The sequence below is a fragment of the Anomalospiza imberbis genome, unplaced genomic scaffold (assembly GCF_031753505.1).
Source record: "Anomalospiza imberbis isolate Cuckoo-Finch-1a 21T00152 unplaced genomic scaffold, ASM3175350v1 scaffold_87, whole genome shotgun sequence".
NCBI classification, from domain to species: Eukaryota; Metazoa; Chordata; class Aves; order Passeriformes; family Viduidae; genus Anomalospiza; species Anomalospiza imberbis.
The window spans coordinates 149,186-172,389 of record NW_027100491.1 but is presented as its reverse complement, the minus strand read 5'-3'; the positions used below and the strand labels follow the sequence as shown (position 1 = coordinate 172,389).

Sequence of the window (23,204 nt, the reverse complement as noted above, 5' to 3'; positions counted from 1 at the left end):
CGACAATCGGGTGCCGCGGTTGCCGGGTAACCGCGAACGGGCCCGCAGCGTCTGTGGCAACGACGCGACCTCAGTTGCCGCAGAGCGCTCTCCTGGCTGGTTGTTCTCAGCCTGGGCTCGTGCAGGCGGCTGCACTCGGCGGTTCGCCAAGTGAATTGTTCGCAGAGATTGGTTCTCCGCGAGAGAGTCCTGAACTCGCAGACCATTGGTGTCTGCGAGGGTGTCCTGAATTTCGTTTGAAGGTAAAGATTGACTAAAGTTGTACTTTTGGTTTTGTCACATCTGTGCTCTGAAAGAGAATTCCAAAGGGAAATACAGGATGTGATAATGCCAGTCGTCTGCTACAGCAGTTCAGTGGCATATACAGCTGAGTGGATGAACCATATATGGTTTACTGATTGTGTTTTTTTTTCACTAAAGAAATGCAAAATTTCCTAAGTCTACTACTTTATGCATTTCTTTTCCTATAGCGATTACTTAAACTGCTTAAAGGTGAATGAGTTCTGTTCAAGTTTCAGTGGGCTGTTATGATTTGGTTATTAAAATGATTAGGGAGATGCCCCTGAATTAAGGTGCAAACGAGACCATATGCCAAAGTCAATAGTCTAGATTTTATGTAACAGTAAATGTGAGGAAGAAAGAGAGAGAAATAGAGAAGGCAGTTGGGAGAGGGAGAGAAAGAGAGTGACACATTAAGTAGAAAGTATCACCATTGCGTGGATCCCACTGGAAACCATGAAATCCTCTTCTGGTCTTCTCTGTGGTGAGGTCTCGCAGGACTTAAGACCCCAATGGATCAATGCAGATTTGGGCAAGGTGAGACTGCCCAGGTACCTCCCTGGGGTGGGGCAAGTTGGACTTTGTCTCTTGCTAATTTCAAATAATGTAAAATCTTGAGCGCCAGTATATCCTTGGAGTCTGCCTTGAACTGGGTTGTGGATTTTCAGGTCTGTTGTGTTACGTGGCATGCCATGCAGTCATCTGGTGCAAGGCCTCAGGGATGGGTCTGGGGGCACTTTGGAGGTCTTTGATGGGTTATGACACCCCCTCAGCTGCCCCTCATGGGAATGTGCCCTGGATGTGGCCTTCTGGGGGTGGGGGTTTGAGAGCTGAGCCAGTTTGTGTGAGGGAGGATGGGTGTCCACTGCCTCTTACCAGAGGTTACGCCGCACCCCCAAAATTTCCTCCTTCCCCTCTGTTGATGGGAGGTTTGTGTGCAAACCTGGCCTCAGCAGACGAGTCTGTGGCTATGACTTCCCCAGCCTGCAGGCAGACAGAGCTGATTTTCAGGACAGCTGCTGGTTTTGGCCTTATTGTGGATACATTTTTCTCCCTTAGCCTTGTTCGCTTCTCCCTAGACCCGTGATAAGAGGACAATAGTGTCACCTTTATCTTGTCTCAAGTCCCCTTAGGTGGCTTAACTCCCAGTCCCAAGTTCCAGTCAGGAGGTGTTTTCAGGGAGGGGTGGGCTTCAGTGGTTGCAGCTTCTTTATGCAGTTTTGTCACAATGGGCAAAAAGTCCTTCATAATGATATTTAAGCCATTAGCCATAACATTCCAGTCTCTCACAAGTCCTGTGAGGAGCAGCTGAGAGAGCAGGGGTTGTTTAGCCTAAAGAAGAGGAGGTCCACTCGAGCTATTTTTAAGTAATATTTAAGCTACAGCTTTGTCTGTTCTAACTATTATTAATATTCAGCTTTTTAGCTCCAGGTTTCAGTATGATGCATCTTTGAATTGCACAACATAGCTATATAGTTCAAATATAGTCCAACTAGAGGCCTAACAATACTAGGTACTTACGCCAAACAAGCACTCAGCTACTTTCAAATCAGATAAAATTTTTAGCACCAGTATATCCCTTGAATCTGCCATGACTTGGGTTCTGGATTTTCAGAGTTCCATTGATGCTCCTTCCAGTTTTGTTGAGGCATTGTCACTCATCTGTGACATCCTGCCTTGAAAATGGCTTCTGGATTGCCAAGAAAGACACCGTCACCTCCTGCCTTGAAAATGGCTTCTGGATTGCCAAGAAAGACACCGTCACCTCCTGCCTTGAAAATGGCTTCTGGATTGCCAAGAAAGACACCGTCACCTCGTCTTTTGTCCCGGGAAATGCTGAAATCTTTTACTGTGAGTACCCACTGGGCTGTGTTAAGCCTGGAAACTCCCCTCGTGTCCCTCCTCTCCCTGCCCCTGTTGTCAGCAGCCTGTGAAGCTGCAGACCTCCTCCCCACCTCTTTGTGCCCTGCTCCTGTTGGTGGGGGCTGTCCTGGTGCCGTAGGGAACAATGTGTGATGTTTCAGGGACAGTCCAGCATCCTGCCTGGCTGTGCCACTGGAGCCAAGAGAAACCAATGTGCAGCTGAAGCCCTGAGCGTGTGTTCTGTCCCTTTCCCTTTGCCACAGCAATTCCTCCTGTCAGGCTGGGCACTCACCTGTGCAGCTCTGACCAACCTGCCCTTGGGCACCTGGGCATGGGTGGGGAGAAGGGGGGGAAAGCTCAAACTCTGCCCAAAGCCTTGAGAGACACGGCTGGTCCCAGCTGGAAGAGCTTCCAAGCCAGCTGTTCTCTCTCATCTCCTGTGTGGGCACAGATCCAGCCCTGCAGACAGCACTGGAGTCAGGGCCACAAAGGTCTCTTGGTGTCTGGAGCTCACTTGACTGAAGATGCCCCACTGCTGAGGCTCTGTCAAGGAGACCCTCTGTTTTCTTCTGTAGAGGGGCCTGTGAGCTCAGACAGAGAAAACAAATACTAATTAACAGAGAGAACTAAAATTTGGACACCTTCCTGTGCACCTCACTCTTGGTACAGTGTTCCTTTCTTGCTTCTCTTGGACTCATCCAGCAGTGTTACCTCCTTGCTGTGAGTTCTGAGTGTTGTGCAGGGATGGAGTTAGGGGAGTTCTGAGAGCTCCTCCCCACTCTCTGGAAAGGTCACTGCTTCAATCCAATGAAACTAAAGAGGAAACAAATGCCCAAAGAGCAGAAATCCCCACACATGTCACTTCAGGTCATGAAGAAGCTAATGGGACAGAGCCATGTGATTGGAATATGTGTATTCCACTTTGTATTATTAATTTACTGATGCTAAGTATTTCAGCAGGAAACTTCCAGGACTGTCCTAGTGGCTGTGAGCACAAATTATTCACCAGTGCCACTTGTTCAAGAAAAGCCTTTCTGAACAAGGGTATTTCTGAGGCTCTAGCTGGTGTATTTTTGCCTTTCAGCTGCTTCCCTCGAAGTTCCTGAGGGAGAAGTTTGTCAGCATGACGAAGGCCAGCACTGGGGGGAGTGTTCTTCCCAGAATTGGCGCATTTCTAGACATGAGTGGGCCTCATCGAAAGGTAGCCTTTTCCTGCTCTTTTCCTTTCTGTTTAATGTGAAGTTTGAGGAGGGTGTGTGCTTGTGACAGGCTTGCCTTCAGCAAAATACCTCCGTGTCCAGGTCCTGTTGTCATTGCAAACTGCTGGGAGTGGTGGACTGGGAGTCCTGGTCTGCGCTAACCAACACAAATAACCTCTGCTGAAGCTGCTGGGGTGTGCTAGAGTGTAGCTGCCATTGCTCATGGGAGGAAGGCTGGGGACACAAAGGCACAAAATTGCCATTTGCCATTCTCCTACTGAAATAGCCACCTCTTGCTTTGGTGTGGTCACCATGAAATGCTTGGGGTCACAGGATTCCCTCCAGAGTGGCAGCGTTTGCCTTTGAAGGCCAAGGACCTGCAGTAATTGCTTCAGATTTTACAAAACAAATTGCATTTATGCTCTGGGTTGGAACAATGTGTTGGACCCTGATGGGGTGTTAGATTTTGCAGGCTGCCAGATGTACAGGGGACTCGCTCTGGGCAGAGGGGAATGGATGTGCTTTATCTGGATCAGTGCCTACATAGAGGTGTGTTTAAAGCTGCTTTTCTGGCAGGTCTGGCTCAGTATAAAGCACAGTCCAAATGGTTAGGTGACTGAGGTGGGCTGTTGAGCAGGAAATTGGCAGCAAGAGACATGTAACACGCTGGTTAAGGATTGGCCTGGAGAGGTGCATTGGGAACACCTCAGAGAAGGGCACAGCTAAGGGACAGGGTGCTGCAGCCACTCCCATCAGCAGACTCTGCCTCCCGTGAAGTCACACAGGAGAACTGCTTGTGTCTCTGGAGTGACAGCAGTGTGGCGGGAGAAGGCAGACAAAGCAGGGGAGAGTTTTCTCAAAGCAATGCCTCTGCTCCAGAAACATTTGCCATTGTTGTGTCATTCTAGATGTGCATCTATAATGGTATTAAATAAGATAGCAATAATTACCAGAAAGCACCCATTTAAAGCACATGGAAAAAGGACATACCAACTCTACTTTTACCCAAGTTGCTGAGAAAACCGCTGAACCTTATCCTCATTCAGCATTCACCTCATTTGTCTTTTTATTCTTGCCTTTCCCTCTGTTTGAAATGCACTATCTTTTAAGTACAAGTAAAGGGGACAAAATCATTGAAGTAAAAGAAAACTGTTTATTAGTAATGATTCAGCTGAGCTGGGCGTGTGTCCCTCCCCCTGGAGACAAGCAAACACACCCTCGGAGAAAATGGCAATCTTTTTTATCCCCTCTAAACCCAGCTGGGGCAGTCCCTGTCCCCTTTCCCATTGGATGGGTACTCAGGAGCCTCCATTCTCTACTGACCACCAACTTTTCTGTCCCCTCCCCTCTCATCCTACTTCCTTTTGGTGAGGTCTTCAACCCCATCCTCCTCACTGCGACACCCAGCAAACCAACCTGAACAAATCCAATCTACAAACAACACATAGAATCAGCAAATTCCATTCTTTTGCTTGATAACCTTTTGGCTTTAGGAAAATATCACCTCATCTCTCACACCTCCTCTAGTACTGTTCTCTTCTTCTGATGTCCAAGTTCTAGAGCAAAAAAGATATTTGTAGTTGTGTGGGCCTTGGGTTTCCCTGCCTCAGAGTAAAGGACATCCCAAAATTGCTTCCCATGGAGTCTCTTGTAAATCCATGGGTTTTTCTTACTTCATGAGTGCCCCAGAGCTCTGTGACCACATGGGCACAGGGCTGTGCTTAAGGTAATTTCTGCCTGGCATTCTGGAGAAGGAAACCTGGAGAAATACATGCCAAAAGAGCAGCTTGCCTTGAACCTACTCTGTGTGGCCCAGCAGCTCTTGGTCAGCTCAGAGCAGAGGTAGGTGAGCTACTGTTTGCCCAGTGTGGGCTGGCAGATGTGCTCACCCAGAGTCTGTACTTCACTGGGGATCAGTGTAAAATTGACCTTCATGAACCTTCCTCCCAGCAGCTGAACCTCTCCCTGCTCTCTCTTTCCTCTCCAGCTGCCATCAGCTCCCCTGAAGCAGAACTTGTTTCAGATTTCCTCACCAGAGGTGGTATTTCAGAACTTCGTCGTCCATGAGGTCTCTGAAATGGTGCTGTCTCTCATTAATAAGGACAAGGTAAGTGCTGGGACGTGAAGCTTTAACACTGTGCTGGAAGAGGAGAGTGGTGTGATTCCCATAGTGTACAGCAAAGCAAGTTATCTGCTGCAGCACATGCAGAAGAAAATGTCTCAGCACCTTTGTTCTGCAAGATGCTGGAAATCTTCTGGTGCTGGGAATTGTCCCCTGATTTTGGCCATGCGTTGATGGTATCTATCTCAAAGGAGTTTCCTTCTCTCGAAAGCTCTGGATTGATAGGAATGTTGAGAACTGTACAGTTCTTACCTGCTCTCATGCTTTGCCTTGAGTCTGTACCGCATCCTGTGTCTCCTTGGGTAATCTTGGCTCCTAAAATTGGTAGGAATCTCTGCTTCTCTCAGCCTGTTTGTCTCCCTTTGTGCAGCTCACAGTCAAAGCTCAGGGGCTGAGCCTTCTCCACTTTATGCTGGAATCCCTTATTATTAATGGCTTTGGCACTGCAGGAAATGTGTTCCGAAACAGCTCTGGAATCGGGCTGATGTAGCAGAAGCATCAGGAGGCCTTTAGGTGCCACTTCGGGCTCCTGCTAAACTTCATCCAGCTCTGCTCAGGTTTTCCAAAAGCAACATGGTGCTCTGCTTTTCCTTTGGAGAACCACAGCACATCCAAAGCCATGTGCTCCTGGAGGTTTTCATGTTCACTTGAAGAAATTGGGATTGTTTTGCCGTTTGCCAAGAGAGTTGAGAGGGAAAAAGTTGAAAAATGTCAGCAGTTGTGTTCCACTGTAAAGAGGAAAACTGAGACCAATTGAATTTCAGTCAGGGAAACATTTTCTCAAATGAGACTTGTGCCAAGAGTGGGCTGGTGGGAAGAGACAGGAGGGAATCAAAATAATGTGGTTTTGACTTTTGGAGAGCATTTTGGTGCTCAGGGGTTGATATCTGTGTGCTGGAAAACGCATGTTTGCTGTGTCTGTGTATCCCAGAGGGCAGAACCAGTCAAAAGCATCTGGTTTAGACTTCTGGAGAGCATTTTGGTGCTCAGGGGTTGATATCTGTGTGCTAGAAAATGCGTGTTTGCTGTGTCTGTGTATCCCAGAGGGCAGAACCTGGCCTGCTGGCTGCAGGCAGGAATGCCCAGCAGCCCAGCTTGCCTGCACAGGCAGCAAGAACTGCTGGAGAGCCAAGATTGGCTTTTAATACTGGAACCACACTGTGAGTCAGTGCTGGTCATGTTTATCCAGGCAGAAAGTGCCTTCAAAGCCCGTAGTCGATAGGCACAGCCTGTCTGTGTTTCTGTCACTTTTGGCAAGCTGATTGCTCTCATGGTTTTATGATTCTTCCTTGCTGCTTTACTGCCCATTTAAATTCTCTTTGTCATCTCCCTGTTTTAGGGATTGTCTTGCTGTGTTCCTTTGTTTGCTTTTATTCCCAGTAAGGCCACAGTGTTTGGTCTCCTCTCTTGCTGGTCTGTCTGCCTGTCCGTATCCCCAGAACTGCCCTACCCAAACCTGGTCTGCTAGAAGCGATTTTCTTCCTTCCCCCAGGATAATGTGCTGGTTTGCTTTCAGGTAGCACATTCCCCCTCTGGAATGGCTGTGTGCTGGCAGAAGCCAGCAGGTTTTTTGGCCTTGTTGAATATGCAGATGACTTGGTTCAGGTGCTCTGTCTCCATCCTGCTGATGCTGACCTGCTTGGCCCTTCCTTCCCACCAGGCACTGCCCTACTGCCCCAATGCTGGACCCAGACAGAAGGGATTCAAGTTCACCCTTGTGAATTATGTGCCTGTACCTCCACAGCTGAAAGTGCTTTGGAAAGGGGTCAAGGAGGGATGTCACCAGGTCACAGACAGGTCTCCTCTCGTCCTGTTTCCACAAGTGGCAAAATCATCATTTCATGTCTTTCCTGCAGATTCCTCAGGTGGTGAAGGTCTCCATGGAGAGCTCACCTTATTTCCAGCTCGCGTGCTCCAACAATGCGTACCGTGTCGTGCCACCAGAAACGTCTGTCCCTGTGCGCATCCGCTTCACCCCTGATGAGAACAAGGTGAGACTGGAGGAGCCCAAACACAGAAATATCTCCAAAGCCACTGTTCCCTGCTCCCTGGGTACAGCCCATTCCATGCTGTGAGCTTGGCTCCAGGCTGTGGGCAGGCAGCCTGCCGCCAGTCACACCTTGGCATGTGCGCTGCACCCAGGCCTGACAGGCTCTGCTTGCCCTCCCTGCACATTCCTGAGCATTCCCAAGGGAAGATGCACAGGGAGCAGTATGAAAATGACAAAGGGGTGTTGACAAGATACTCAGCCATCTCTAGGTACAGTGAAAGGAGCTTAATTATTATGGAAAATACCAGAGGAATTAAGAGGTCAGAGAGCTTTCCTTCTTCCTGACTGGCAACAGCTTCTCTGCCTCACCCTGGGCTGGAGCAAAGATGATGCTTTTTCACATTGTGTGTTCTCCAGCCTTGCAGCTGTGCTGTCCCAGAGCACAACTGACCATGATACAGCTGCAGGGCCAGGGCAGAAGATGTGCTGTGATGTGATGGCACAGGCACACTGGGCTCTAGGTGCCCTTAAATCAGCAGGAGGTTTGTGAGCTGCAGGGTCTTATGGCCTGGGGTTCCTGGGGTCCATCTGACCCCAGCTGCCGTAGGTGTCCCGGATAGTACTGGGCTGATAAGCACAACCTGTCCAGGTCCCTCAGGCAAGCTCCCAGCCACGGGCAATCTTAGCAAGCAGCTCAGCTCTTAAGTGAGATCAGCTCTTTGGTGAATTCAGCTCTTTAGTGATTTTGGCTCTTTACTTGCTAAGTGCCTCAGCAGACGTGTAGGGAGAGAGAGGAGAAGGCTGTATGAGGTTCCACAGTGGTGTCTTTATTGGCAGCTCCTGCAAAGGGTTTCAGTGGCAGCTCTTCTGCCGAACTGGGCAGAAATGGGGCTTTATATAGGGTACAGGGGTTTTGGAAATTGTCCAATAGTAAGGGTCGAGGCAAATATGACCTATGGTCTTACAGAGAGATAACAAGGGTTTGAATGCGGAAGAGGGGCTACTTTGGTCCAGTCATCATGACTAGGCATTTCTTATCTTAGGCAAGTGACCGCTAGAGAGGCCTTGCAGGGCCTCTGGCTGCTACAGCAGGGGACTTGGACACCTGCCTGGAAGAGCTCATGTAGGGCAGATACAACCTGCAGGTAGACCTGTGAGCCCAGGGCCTGTGGCAGTGATGCTGCTGTGGCTCTGTCTTCATGCCTGTCACTGTGGTGGCTCTGTCAACTGGCACCCATTCCGTGCCAAACCTGCTTTTGTGGGGAGGTTTGAGCACCAGTGCTGGGGCCCTGGCAAGTCTGATCTCAGTGCTGTGATCCAGAGACTTGTTCATACAGAAGGGTTTAGGACATGGCATGGAAGGGAGGAAGCTTTGCAGGGAAACAGAGGCTCTTTCCGACAGCATCCTGCTACCTCTTAGCACTGTTCTTCTCCTGACTTGGTTGGAGAGGCAAAGTGGCAAAGTTAGAGGGGAGTTCTGAGCCAACTGATGTTTCTACACCAGGCCAGAGGTGCAGGAGCTCTTTGGGTGCAGCTGTTTTCTCATCTTCCTTTTGCTGTTTAGAGTCAGTTTAACACTTTGTCTTATTCTTAGACAGCAGGAATATAGAAACCTGAAGAGGAATGTCCTGTGTTCCCTAGCTCCATGTTCCTTAGAAGGGACTTAGGAATTATTTAACATCATTAAAATTTAGAGTAAAAAATATGGTGGCCTAGGGCAGTTCTCTGTATGACCCAAGTGACACAAGAGCTTAATGCCACACAGATGTGCACTGGTGCCTTTAAAATGTGACATATTAGTAGAACTTAGTGTTCATTTTAGGGAGGAATAGGTAAATGGATGCCATTGATGAGTTACAGGAAACAGTTTTTCTTCTGCCATGGGGATGGCACTAAATGTCCTGTGCTGAGCTAGTTTCTTTTCCTGCAGGATTATTCCCATGAGCTCGTCTGCATCATTGCAAAGGAAAGGATAGTTGTGCCAATTCGGGCCATTGCTGCTCGAGCTATCCTGGACTTCCCTGACCAGCTGGACTTCCCGGTGTGTCCAGTCAAGTACAGCACCCAGAAGACTCTGCTGGTTCGCAATGTCGGTAACCGGGCAGCTCGTTACCAGCTGAGCACCCAGAGGTGAGGCAGCCCGAAACACCTTTGGGTGATAACAGGGCTGGGAAAGAGGAGCAAAGGAACCAGAGTATTGCAGCTGCTGCCCTGCAGCCCTGGCTGGAAATGGGCAGGGTGTGTGGGGTTTGCTGTTGATTCTCATGTTTTAAGCAGGATGCAGCCTTTGAGCTTTCTCTGTCCCAGATTTCCTGGAGGGTGCTGGAACATGTTAGTAGCTGGCTTGCACCCTCCTGAGCACAAGCAGCTTCTGAAATGCTTACTCACCACTGTCAGCCAAATAGAGCCGTTCTCTGGAAGGCCACAGGCACGTGGCTTTCCAGTGGTCCCCGCATCAGATGCCCAACCTGAGCTGTGCTGCAGGCAGCCGGTGCAGTTCCTGTTACTTAAAGCTGATCTGATTTCCCTTGTCAGCTGAGGGCATCAGTCACCTCTTCTGTTCCATGATAAACCTTTGAAAACCAGTTTAAACTTTCAAACAGATGATTTAAATCTCTGAATAAGGTTGTGCCCCCTTTCATTGAGATTTCTTGTTAAATACTCTGAAGTTCCTCTGCTTCTGCTGTTTTTTCATTTTGGTTTGTGTTAAATGTTTGCCAGAAGATCTTGAATTCTTCACTGGGAACTTTCATGAAGGTCGAGCTCCTCTAATGCCTGTCAATATACCACATGCCCATAGGTACATGCACAGGTCTATAGGAAATAGGAGACATTTAGGGAATATGCGAAAAGCAATTGGGCTGATTTAGAAGATAAAAATCTAGAATAACTTTTGCTGGAGGGGACCTCTGGAAATCATCTGAGCAGACACAGTGCTCAAAGCAAGACCAGTGTCGGGGGATCAAGGTGCCATTGGGAGATCTGATCTGGATTGGACCTGTCTTTAGATGCCATACAAGGAAACAAACATACAAATGGACCTAGTTAAAAAGCAGAAGAAAGCAACCTATTAAAACCCCCTCCATACCTTATCTTTTTCTGCCTGTTGGTACAGCAGTGATTCACTGAAAGGGCAGATCTAATAGGATGAGAACTGTCTTAAGGAACAGCTGACAATTTACAGATAAAAGGCCAAAATTTAGCCTGCCAGCCCCATCTCTTGCCAGTGGTTTTCATTTGGTTATTACAGTGTCAGGGATGTCTCCTTCACAGCTCTTCTATCTGTGGGCTCAAGGAACAGCTTAGTGGTGTTGGCTGAAATTCAGAGGAGTTAAGTTTAGCTGTAGAGCTTGCGTCCTTGGATCTTGGGGAGCCAGGTCTGTGTGAGAGATGACTGCTACAGCAGTAACAGAGGAGTCTGCTGGGTACAGCCCAGGGATGTAGAAGATGCAGGGGCTGATTTGCAGTCAGTTTTTCAGTCCTGACAACTGAGTCCTGAACTTGGCTGGATCCTCTTCTCCTGATAATTTGAAAATAAGAAGACACCTTCTTTCTCAGGCAATCCCTGAAGTCACCCCCAGGAGTGTTATTCCCATCCTGCCATCTGAGGGCATGAGCATGTAACATGGGGCAGCAGTGGGAATGGAACGGAACGGAATGGAACGGAATGGAATGGAATGGAATGGAATGGAATGTAGTGCTGAAGTGTGGCCAGGGATTTCCTTAACTGGCAGCTTCTCTGTTCTGATGAAATTTCTGGCAAGAGAATAGGAAAAAAATCCTGTGCCTTGCCCACACCAGGCACTGATCACCCCAAGCCCCAGCAGAGACCTGCAGCAGTCCTGGCATCACCCCTGGGGCAGACGCAGGAGCACGTACACTAATCTGGCTCTGGGGCTGCTGGGGCCTTGTCTTTCCTCCCCTCTCTCCAAAGTCTCACGTCCAGCACATAAACATTGCTGGCCCAAGACTTCTCCATCAGCCAGTAGTGATGTTCCCACTAGTGGTATTGGGAACAGGTCAGGCCCATAATTGCAGCAATAGGTCCTTAATGAGCTGAGCCTGAAGCAAGTTCATCAGCTGTCACTACTGACATGAATAAAGTTCAGCTTGCCAGATATTCTCTTTATTTTTGCGTGTGATGCATTCATCACCAAACTCCTCAGAACACACTTTTAAGTGACGGATTGACCACCGGCAAAGCACTAAGGCCAGGAACTTTTGTTTCCTCCGTGGGGCTGTAGAAGAGCACGAAGCTCCGCTGCTGCTGGGCAGAAGCACATTTCCCCTGAGCTGTCCCTGAGCATCAAAGCACGGAGTCTTGCGTTTGTCAGGCAAGAGCTGTTTACCTGGTGACCAATCCGAATTGCTCCTGTTAAGTCCAAAGTGCACCAACACATTTGCATAATTATTTGCAATTATAGAACACATTGCACAGAGTTTCTTTGCTGGGCCAAGCAAACAGTTACCAGCCTGCAGGACAACCCAGAGTCTCAGACAGCATTGCTGGTAAATACACAGAAACCTCCTGTTCTGCTTCCTTGATGTGCTCCTGCTAATGGTGATTCATTTAGCTGGGATTGGATCCTTCAGACTGTAAATGGCATCCTCCTTTTGGGTTTCCATGTCACTGTGTTGCTCTAATCTGTATTTGCACTCTTTCAGAGTTTTGGCTGCTCCTTTTCTTAGAGCAGCTTTCATTGAAATGCTGATAAAATGTGCCCTTTCTAGGCTAAAACAGCACGTTTTCAAGGTAAAATAAACCAAAGAACCACACTGCAAACTCAACAGTAATTATTCCTTGGTCTTCAAGGAAAAGCTCCTTCTCCCTGTCTGACTCCTAGGCTGTAATCTCACAGGACAGGTAGCGTCCTAACATTTGCATCTCTTGAGATGAGGTTTATAGGCAGCAGGTAGAGAGAAATTCCTGAGGCAGCCAGTGTCAAGTTGTGCATGCAGATAACTCTGAACCCTTTTCACAAACCATTCTCTGATGGGATTGCTGGCAGTCGGACCCTTGAGTCTCATTGCAGAGGGCTGGATGCAGAGTATGGGGGACACGAAGTAATTTTATCCCGCAGGATCTTGTGAGGGCTGGATCTTCTCAGAAGTGGGTCAGTGGCTGTTTCTGATCCTGTCTGTTCTGTCTGTCTTCTGTTGACCGTGGTTGGTTTGCTGCTGCACTGCAGAAGGAATATCATCCCCAGGTGTCCCCCCGAGTCCTGATCCCTCTCTCTGTGTTGCAGTCCTTTCTTCGTGGTTCCGGCCACGGGAACTCTGGGCGCTGGTGACAGCATGCGGGTGACAGTGGGATTTCAGCCGCTGACGACCGGTGACCATTCCGGGTCACTGTGCTGCAACACAGGTGAGTGCTCGGCCCTGCACGGGGCACAGGACAGTTCTCCACCGTCGCTCCCTGTTGTCCCATCCCCCTCAGTTCCCTCCAGATGTACCTCCCCTGTTCAGCTTTACCCCCGAGAAAACTGAGAAGTCCTTGGTGTTTAGGGGTTGATAAAGTGGATCCCCTCTAACAGGGGATTTTTGGACTCCTGTTTTGCTGGGAGTTGCTGAGTGGAGGAAGGAGGATCCCTGATTCTCCACTGTCATGTGGCTATGCCTGGGTGAAGTTTTATTTTATTCCTGGGTAGTGCTGTATGTGAGGTGTGAGGTTTCCATCAGACTCTCTCCAATGCAATGTGAAGAGGGTCCCACACGGAGAGCCGGCCAGAGTAATGACACTCAAACCAATATGGCTAGATGTCATCCTCCTTTATTGTCTAATTTATCCATATTTTATACCTTATTGCCTTACATAATACAATAGCTAATTAACATTCATTGGCTAACATAATATGATTACATATACAGATCACTTATTGATTGGCTGTTATATACTACAAGCGTCTGATCAGGTTATGATACGTGACACTTTTCAGCGTCCAGCATTGACTATTGTATTCATACAAAGCTTATTGTCTTCTCAAGGATGTCCTAAATACTTCTAAAGTAACTAAAGTAGCTCTGTAATCTGCAGACCAGGGTTGTCCAGTTCCTGCAAAGAAATAACATCAAGGATATCATGCCCTTGTTCCATGAGAAATTCCTCTACAGCAATGTATTTCTTGCACACCTCTATCCCATATGCTGCTTCTCCATTGGCTTGTCACAGAGCCTTTTTCTTGTTGCTCTCTACACATATATGTAGTTTCTGTCTAGTAACATTTTCAAGCCCTCGAGTTCCTGTCTGGTGACAAATCAAGACAAATTTTTCCTCGACCCCATTTCTAAGGACGTTCACGCTGTTGCAAACCTCTCACATCTATCTCCCATTTGATTTCTAGACTGAGGAATCCCATTCAGTCTTCATACAGAAGCTGCTCTGTACATACTAATCTTTCTGTTTTCCCTTTTTTATTTAATTTGAAATGCTCCAGCTTGGTTTTTGAGATCAGAACAAGATAAAGTACTTCAAGACTGATGTGGCTGTGGGTTTGGACAGGATGATGATGATTATTTTCATGGTGTTCATTTTGTAGTGGTTTGTCATATTACAGAGCCAGGCTAGTTGTGTTTCTTCACCTGTGTCCCCTCCTGCTGTGGGCTGTCCCTTCATTTATTCCTCTGGGTCTCCTTTTTCTGCCCACATGCCCCCAGGCATATGTTCTCGTCAGCAGTAAGGGATCCAAGGGATCAGGAGAGGCACGAGTCTTGTGGGATGCCCAGGGGAGACCCTGGGCCAGAACTGAACAGGGCTCCTCAGCATCACCTGAAGGACTTTGATGCAGAAATCCCTGAGTGACCCACTTTCTGATCTGAGTGAGTCACTGGAGCACATTGACAAATCTCACTGTACATACTGTCACCTTGGGGCCAAATCTCTAGAAACACACTCAGAAATAAGGTGTTTAAGGAGGTGCCCAGGACATCCTCACGCTGTACACACAGAGCTGTCAGGATGTGATAAGTGTACTGCTCCATGGAACTGCTCATTCAGCTAAAAACTGTGATACCTTCTTCTGTGACCTGTGGTTTGCTCTGTTCCTTGTGCGTCCATCAGCCAGTGAGCTGAGTAAAGACTCCTCTTTGCTTTGTTCCAGGTGAAGAAAGTATCCACACAAACCTCCATGGAGAAGCTGTAGATCTCAACATTGGGTTGAGCACAAATTCCGTGGAGGTTGAGAAGACTTTCATCACCATGTCAAACCCCACAACCGTGTTCATCGAAAACAGGAGTAACATCACAGCCCACTTCCAGTGGAAGACTTTTCCTACTGAGGAAGACGAGAATGAAGAGAAGAGGAGGTTGGTTTGAAAGATGCATTTCAGTGAGATACATGGCCCAAGACTAAAACTGACGTGTGGCCTCAGGGGGGTGTTGGTGCTTTTGAATGGTTTAGGCCAAGTAAACCATCCCTGGCACTAGGGTGTGTGTCCCTGGGCTTCAGGAGCTCAGCACTTAGCATTCCAGTTCCATTTATACTCCAGCCAAGGATGGCATTTTGGGAAGGAAAGGTTGATTGCAATGACTGGATTTCAAGTTCTGATTGGGCTTTTGCCTTCCTACATGATCTGGCGACATCCTTAAACAGTTCTGGAGTTGCTAGCCCCACTTTCCAAAGGTGATACACCCTCTTTTTTTCCCTTAGTTCCTTCAAGAGCTCCTTGCCCATCCAAACTACTTGTCTTCCCCATCTGCTTGCCTTTCAGCACACAGGGACAGTTTGTTCCTGTGGCTTCAAGACTTCTTTCTTGAAGTATATCCATCCTTCCTGGACCCCTTTGTTTTTAAGTGCTGTTTCCCAAGGTACTCTCCAAATCAGTCTCTTGAACAGGCCGAATCTGCCCTCCAGAAGTCCAGAGTGGAAGTTTTGTTGATGCCCCTCCTTGTTTCACCAGATATTGAGAACTCTATTATTTCATGATCACTGTACCCCAGACAGTGGTGAACAGATGAAGTTCATTTAGTTATTAGGGAATCCCCTTGTGATATCCAGTACTGGATCCCAGAGAGGCAGCACACTTCCCTGTGGAATGGATCCAGCCAATCTACAGGGCCCTCAGCTCCCCTTAGAAGGGAGTCACTTACTACCACTACCCTTCTTTTCTTCTTAATACTTGAGGCAGTGATGTGTCTGACAGACCAAGTGCAGCTGGGAGACTCTCCAGACAGAATTTTTTCTTTAGTATCATCTGCCAGACCCTCTGGATCCAGGGCCTCATACCCTATTCTGTCAGGGCACCTGGGTAGGTGATGGGGGTCAGGACAGAATTTTATTACCTCCCCAGCAGAGACCCATTTCCATTCCCCACTGTCCCTTAGGTCTCCTCCTTCTGCCTGATCACAAGAAGGGCAGGGCTCCTCTGGCTCCTGCTGAGCTTCTCTCAGGGTTGGGCAGGTGTAACTCCACCACTTTATTTCTGTTTCGCTCTCCCTAATGCTCCTCAGCCTTTCCACTTCTTCCTTAAGCTCTGCCACCGGACAGAGCAGATCATTCACCTGCTCACACCACACGCAGGTGTCTTTCACACTGTCCTCTGATATTAACACCAGGCTCAGACCCTCCCTGCAGCCAGGGGCCTGGACAGCTGTGTCCTCCCTGGAGGGTTCTGTTTGAGTTAGTACACTCCTGCTGGCAGCAGCAGCAGCAATGGCTTTTCATCATTTGTAAACCATTGCTGGGAAAAAAAAAAAAAAACCAACCCAGAAAGAAAGAAAGAAAAAAAAAAAAAGGCAAGCGCCTCACAACCAGCCAAAAGACACAACCCACTACACAAGGAGGGTGGCTGGCTGCACCCTTTTTGCTCAGCCTGCTTGCGTGAACTGCCACGCAAAAACTGAAAAAATGCTGTGCCAAAACTGCTGTGCCAAAACTGCCGTGGCAAGCCCCTGGTTGCTGCGGGCCAGGTCACTCGCACTGCCCAGGGCCATTTTAAATTGCCTGCAAAAGGCCAGGAGATCGACCCTCCCTGCTTGAATGGCTGGCTACAGGGTCCTTTTGTGTCCTGGGCTTCTTGGTTTTCCTCTGTTCTCTATCTCCTTACACAGTGTCTGACTTCCATACAAGCTCTGTGTGTTAAAAGAAATTCCTTCTCTGGCTACTTGCCCGGGCTGTTTATTTCCATTTTTTCCCACTTGCCTGCCTCAGCCTGGACCCCAGGTGATCCACTTTTCCCTCAGAAGCAACTAGGTTTCCCCAAAGTAAACTTCAACCTGGTTTTGATTTTGTGGGGTTTCTTCCAATTACATCTGTTTTCATGCCAGTTTGTGTCCTAGACTGTCACCAGGACATTTTGTTCTTCCTTACTTCCAGTCTTAGGGATGGTTTTAGCTCCAAGGCCACTGTCCTGCTGTCAGAGAAGCTTTTGAGATCTCAGAGCAGAGAGGACTTTTTTATGAGAGGAGATAGTGCAGGACCCTTTCCCTCTCAGGACATTCTACTACCATGCACTGGGATGGGACTCAAAAAGCTCTGAATCATGAAAAGGCCTCTCCAGGAGTTTGCTGTCTCCCTCTGGCACAACAAAGCCCCTTCCCCTCTCAGAGCCCCTGTTTTCATGCATATTACATATAAAACCTTGATTGTCACTGTAGGGATGCGGTGCCTGAATTCATCAATTTCCTTTGGAAGTGCTCTGGGATGCTCTTGTGCAAGGCAGAGTAGGGAACAGGGCAGGTCCAAAATGGCAGAAACAAAGAGTGATGCTGGTAACATGTAGCTGCAGCCCAGCTTCATCTCCCCTTCCCAGGGAAGTCCTGCTCTATGATCTTTATCTGCCTCTCCCAGGCAGCTCAGTGGTAGGAAAAGCTCACTTGAAGTGCCTGGTGGATTGTCCCTCAGTTTTGGCAGAGCCTTTGAGCCAGGAGGTTCTCTTGAGGGCTGCTGGCTTTGGAAACGTCTCCCGAGCTTGCAAGTGTGAAGTAAAACTACCTGCTGTGCCAGTGAGCAGCAAGTTATCCTCTGATCCATGTGGGACCCCACGGCTTGGGGTCAGCCTTTGCTGGGGAGCTGCTGCTGCTCCTCCCCAAGTGCTTTGCCCTCCTGCACTCACACTTCTCTACTTCTCTCTGCAAATATGTGGCTTATTAAACGATCTGCTGGCTTTGTCTCTCCCTGTGGCTGCAGGCAGTGTTTGCTGCAGCTAGAAAACTTCACAGAGAAGAAAAAAATAAAGAAGAAGCGCTCCTGTGAAGATCACACTGCCCTCCTGAGGAACATGTTCCAAGAGGAGGTGGCAAAGATGCAACAAGACCCCATGCTGTTCTCCAGTGACATTTTTTTCATTGAGCCAGTGGTAAGTGATAGCGGAGAACCCCATTTTCCTCCTCTTCCTCCTCTTCCTCCTCCTCCTCTTCCTCTTCATTCTCCCACCCATCCTATTCCCGCCCCCCTTCCCCCAGATGCGGGCACTCGGCAGATCCTCAGCTGGCTGGATGTGCTGAGGGGGAAGATACGGAGTTTCTGGTGCGGCTGCAGAGCTCCCTGCTGAAAGCATTTCTGCCCTGCAGGCTCAGGGCAGGGCTGGGAGCCTGACAAAGCCGAGCTCTGCTGCCAGGGCTCGAACTCAAGGGCGCTCCGTGTGTGTCCTTGCAGTGTCCACAGGGAGCAGTTCTTGTAGGCAGAGGCTCCCCCGTGGTGCCTGGGGTTCAGCAGAGAGTGTTGGAGCTCTGCCAGTTCACATACTGACCTCAGGCTTGCCATGGTTTTCTGGGAAAAGGATGCCAAATTCAGCCCAAGGTTAATCACAGAAATGCCAATCCCCTCCTGTAACCACGCCTTGCACTATTTCTGAGTGTCCCTTCCAGTGTCATCTGAGAGCCTGGACACAAGGGTGGAAGGTTTAAATGGGCCTTTTGAGTTCTCCTGCACACACAGACAGAAAACCTTTTCCTTTTCTGTTTGTGCAACAAACTGCCGTGTCCTCCCACCAACCAGAGCCCCGATTCTGAGTCCTGGCATTGTGAGAGATGGTGAATGCCTGGTGTCTGCACAGTGCAAAATCCCTTCTCATCTTGGAGTAAACCCCAGAATAATCCCAACCTCTGCTTTCTTTCAAAGCAGGTTAAATTAAGATTTTTATTTCCAAGGAAGGGGATCATGTTCCCTCCTTGTGAAGAGCCACCAGTGCACAGTGGCAGTTACATCCCACTGTAGCTGACAGCAGCATGATGTGACCAAGGGCTTGTGTCAGAGCAGTAGCAATATTGTGGAGAGTGGGAGCTGATCAGCTGAGCATTGAGAGCTTCCAGTGGTGTGTTGAGCTGGGTTTGGAGTGTTTCCTTGGGCTCCTTGTGTTGTTCACTCATCATTGATGCTCTAAGTAAAGGCTTACAGGACTGTGGTTGAAAACAAGAAATGTGCAGTTTCAAGAGAAATGTTTTGCTGTCCCTTTCTGTTTTAGGAGGGAGAAATTGGGCCAAATAGTTGGGCTGAAATCAAGGTGACCTTCAAACCCCTAGAGGCACTGGAGTACCAAAGTGTGGCTTACTGCAGCATCTCAGGTACAGCTCCTTTCCCCTGCCTCTCTCACCCTCAGTGCAGCCACAGTGCAAGCCTGAGCCCACTGGGCTCCCCTGTAACTGCTGGGAAGAGTCCCTGGTCAGCAGGGCAGTGCTGGCACATCCCCACTGGCCCTGCAGCTTCCAGGGAGTCTCCTGTGCAAGGGCAGGGCTCAGAATCCTGTGTCTGGGTTACTGATTCCAGAACAACCCAGGCAGTGCAGGGAGAGGTTTTCATGCCATGGCTTTGCCAGCATTTCCTCAAAGGCCAAAGAGCTACAGAGCAGAACAGCTTTAGTGAACAAGCACTAAGCCCCTCTAGAGACCACTGACCTCCAGGATGGGTCCATTTGACATGGCTCCATCATCAGGTGCTAGCAGCTGAGTTAGAAATGTGCTCCCTGACCCTGGATCACCTGCCACTGCCCAGACACCGCCAGACCAGAGTGGCTGAGCCCCACTGAGCCCAGGGTGTTTGTAGAAGGAGCACCCTTGGCCAGCACCTGCTTCTGTCCCTGTGTGGGAATTGTCACCTTGCAGCTCAGTCTGTGGAAATAGAACACAATCCAGAGTGCCAGAAGTTGAAGATTTTGGCAACAAAGTCATGTACTACTGGGCCAGGTAGTTTGGTAATTGGCAAACTCTTCATGAGCTTTGTGCCTGCACTGAATGGATTTCAGAGCTCCTCTAAGTGCATGGGAAGGAAACCACAGAATCATAGTATGTTAAGGATGGAATTGACCTTAAAGATCATCTAGTCCCCTCCCACTAGACCAGGTAGCTCCAACCCCCATCCAGCCTGGCTTTGAACACTTTGGGGGCTGGAACCTCCGCAACACCCCTGGGGAATCTGCTCCAGTGTCTCACCACCCCCACAGTAACAAATTTCTTCCTAATATCTAACCTAAATTTCCTTTCTTTCAATTTATACCCATTACTCCTTGGCCTGTCACTACAGGACTTCAGAGATGTTTTACCCTCAGCAGACTGGTGGCTAAAATTGGAAACCAGCCCAAGGAATGGGTTAGAAACTACAAGTCAGCCCCAAGGGATATCTCCTGAGGGAAGAGAAGGGTCCATATCTTCTTCTGCAGCATCAGGAGCTGGTTGCATCCAGCTCAGAGTCAGGGACTAGCACTGAGGCAGCCTGGAAAATGCAGTGTAACAGAGGGAATTATTGTACTGAAATGGACATCTCTCCCCAGGCCGTGAGAGCAGGCTGCCCCTGCACCTCAAAGGGGAAGGACAAGGACCTTTGGTTAAACTCAGCCGTCATACACTGAACCTTGGGAACGTTTTTGTCAACACCCCCCATGTCTATGAGGTGAGCAGCAGGGCTTGGGATGGATCCTGATGGCTCCTGAGGCAGCAGCAAGCCTGGTGGAGCTGTGGAATTCCTGACAACCTGGGCAGTTGTGAGCAGGGAATATTTGACATCCTGGTCAAATCTGGGTGAATCAGAAAGGTGTTTCTATTGTTCATGAAGCCCTGGTCCCTGCATTTGGGCAGCCTTCCTCAGGGATCAGCTGGGAGGCTTCCTGCTTCCTTGGCATATGAAAGCAACAGTGGGTCAAAAAGCTGCACGTTCAGAGGCTTTTGTGGCAGTGCCAGACACAAGGCACCTTTGTACTGGGCTGTTGAGAAGCAGCTGGAACACACTGGCTGCATTTGAGCTTCAGTCCACTGCAAACAGCTTCCAGTCAAGTGTCTCCTGCTTATTCCTGGAAGTCACAGGAAAGCCATCCAGCCTCCTGGCTCAGTGCTGGCCCTTGCAAAGGACTTGGGAATTCTTTCCCTTGCTGACCAGTCACACCCTCACCACACTTCGGCCTTGGTGTATCTCTGACTCTAGAAAGAGAAAAGTGTTCCTGGGATAAAGCAAAGGATTTTTCTACCTATTTGCCTCCCCCCATCAAAAGTGTCAAGTTTGCAAAAAAATCAAGAGAGAGCAACTGAAAGAGGTAGAAAATGAGGCACTACATCATGCCAGACACAAAAGCTTGGCTGTGGAAGGGAAAGACACACTGAGTTTTCTTACCAAAAGATGGTGCTGTCTATGCATTTAGATGCTGGTGCCTCATTATCAATGTATTGTTTTCATGGTATGGGAAAAGGTGAATGAGTAGATGGTACTGCTGGAGCTGTGCTAGCTGGGGCACAGCGATTCACTATGCAGCTGCAATCACCCCACGTTGCTCTCAGAGCCAGGTCTGAATGAGCTTGGTGATGCTGACCAGAGGTGGACTGCTCTGTGTCCGTGGGACAACCCCAGGGTGACTGCAGTTATGTGGAGTTAGCACAGCTTTGCATGAAAACCCAAAGGCAGACCTTGTCCTCTTGTATTTTTTGACTTCTGCCATTCAGCAGCACAAAGCATCTTCTGCCTTTTCTGGGTGTTAATTGCATCATTAGAAAATAACTCACAAGAAGGGAAGATTCCACATGTATTTCCATTTTGCTCTCTTGCTGCTGCAGGTGAAGCTGATTAACCAAGTAGCTATCGATGCTCCCTTCACCTATATCCCTTCAACCACAAATGCGGGCTACTGCTTCAAGTTTGCACCCGAGGAAGGCATCATTGCACCAGGTGGGATCCAGACTATTCAGATCTGCTTCAATGCCAGCGTGCTGGGGACGTTTGAGGAAGAATTCCAGTTCCGTGTGGCTGGATCTCCTACGCCTGCAATCCTGACCATCAAGTAAGGACTGTGGGAGCTTGGTGGGCACATCTGTAGCTGTCTCTAGGACATCCCCCACCTACCTCATTTTGGGGTTGAGCAGAGAAAAAAGGTGTTTCCTGAGGTCATAATCTCTGCTCTGATCCTGGTATTGCCTTAGTGTGAGGGTGCCTCCTGGCCTGTGTGGTACCCAGGAGCTGGAATGACTCCTCCCTGCAGGGATCTCCCTCTGCCTTGGGCCATGGCAGGCAGTGGGATGGATCAGCTTTGGGCAGTAGCTGCTCTGGGATGTCCCACCTGAACAGCCAGCAAGGTCCCCAGGGCTTTGGAGGTGGGCCAGCCTGGGTGATTCTGCACCAGCAGCAGTGTTTGTAAAAACTTCCATTAATAATCCATCCCAGATGGGCAGCAGCAGCCTCACCTGACCTCTCACGGCCATGCTGTGGGGCACAAGCCGTGCTCCCAGCTCCTGTGCACAGAGTGCTCCGGTACCTCCTTTCCACAGCGGGGAAAGGGCTGATGTGGGAGACAGGGAACTGTGCAGCAGGAACTGTCCCAAGGACAGGGGTGTCATCCCGTGGGCTGGTGCCACGGCAAGAGACAATCCTGGCCCAGCAAAAGGGAGAAGGGCTGATAATAGGGGAGGCAGAGCTCAGTCCTCAGGACCACAGCACATGAGGGCTTGTCCCTGCTAGCCTGAGCCATGTGCTGCTAGGATAATGTAGGGTAAGCAGAAGAGCTGATGCTGGCTGCTCTGGAGCTTTGGAGCTAGGCTGCTGCTGTTGGGAGGCACTGAATCGAGGCAGTAAAGAAATGACAGCAATCTGCAGTCAATTATACCAATGAGATAAGGGAGATGGATAAAAAAGAACAAGAAAGTTATTAGCAAGAGAAAAGTGGTGAGTAGGTCTGCCCATAGTGGAGAAACAATTATGCTGGCTTTGTTTTTGGAGGAAAAGTGCTGCTTTTCTATTTTGGAAATCAAGAGGGAACCTTTTACCATCAAATAATTGATTCTCCTCTGTCCCTCCCCCAGACTGTCATGGAATTTTATTACCTAAGCAGCTTTCTCCTTGAGCAAGGGCAGGTGTCTCTGTTGAGAGGTGTAGAGCAGAGCCAGTGGCAGTTCTGTGAAAACAATAGAAGGCACAGTAAAAATCAAGGTCCTTGATTTTTAACCAAAATGCAGAGTGGGCATTGACTGGCATCAACCATGAAATAAACTTGTGAGTGTTGTGCAGCTTCAAGTGCTGATTTTCAGATGGTGACTTTTGGGGTCTGTCTGCTGAGTTCAAGGACACGTGAGGTGGTGTGCTAGATTCAGGACACCCCTGTTTGGTTGTTTAAGCTATTGCTCTTGGCTGTGCCAGCTGGTGCACTGGTGACAAGCTGGTCCTTTCCTCTAGGAGTCATCTATCCACTGTGTAGAACTGTTGCTGCTCTTTTCAGAGGATGTTTGGGGCTCCTCTGGCTTCATGTCTCAGAACTCTCTCTGTAATGATTGTGTGGGTCAAAGTCTCCAGAGAAAGCCCCTCCATGGGAGTAGCGGTTACAGCTAAGAAGTAGCAAAGCAGGG

General features: G+C 48.9%; 1 protein-coding gene across 1 annotated transcript in view; it reads left to right on the top strand.

Moving 5' to 3' along the window:
• Positions 1-5,304: 5,304 nt before the first annotated feature.
• The window catches only part of LOC137467911 (hydrocephalus-inducing protein homolog), a gene marked incomplete at both ends in the record, with an annotated part of 67,649 nt that continues 49,749 nt past the window's right edge, over positions 5,305-23,204 (top strand). The window contains 9 exons of the mRNA XM_068179329.1: positions 5,305-5,448; positions 7,320-7,454; positions 9,384-9,583; positions 12,700-12,818; positions 14,551-14,755; positions 17,578-17,746; positions 18,854-18,953; positions 20,156-20,274; positions 21,426-21,649. Coding sequence (XP_068035430.1) covers positions 5,305-5,448; positions 7,320-7,454; positions 9,384-9,583; positions 12,700-12,818; positions 14,551-14,755; positions 17,578-17,746; positions 18,854-18,953; positions 20,156-20,274; positions 21,426-21,649 — 1,415 coding nt within the window. The remainder of the gene's footprint in view (positions 5,449-7,319; positions 7,455-9,383; positions 9,584-12,699; positions 12,819-14,550; positions 14,756-17,577; positions 17,747-18,853; positions 18,954-20,155; positions 20,275-21,425; positions 21,650-23,204) is intronic.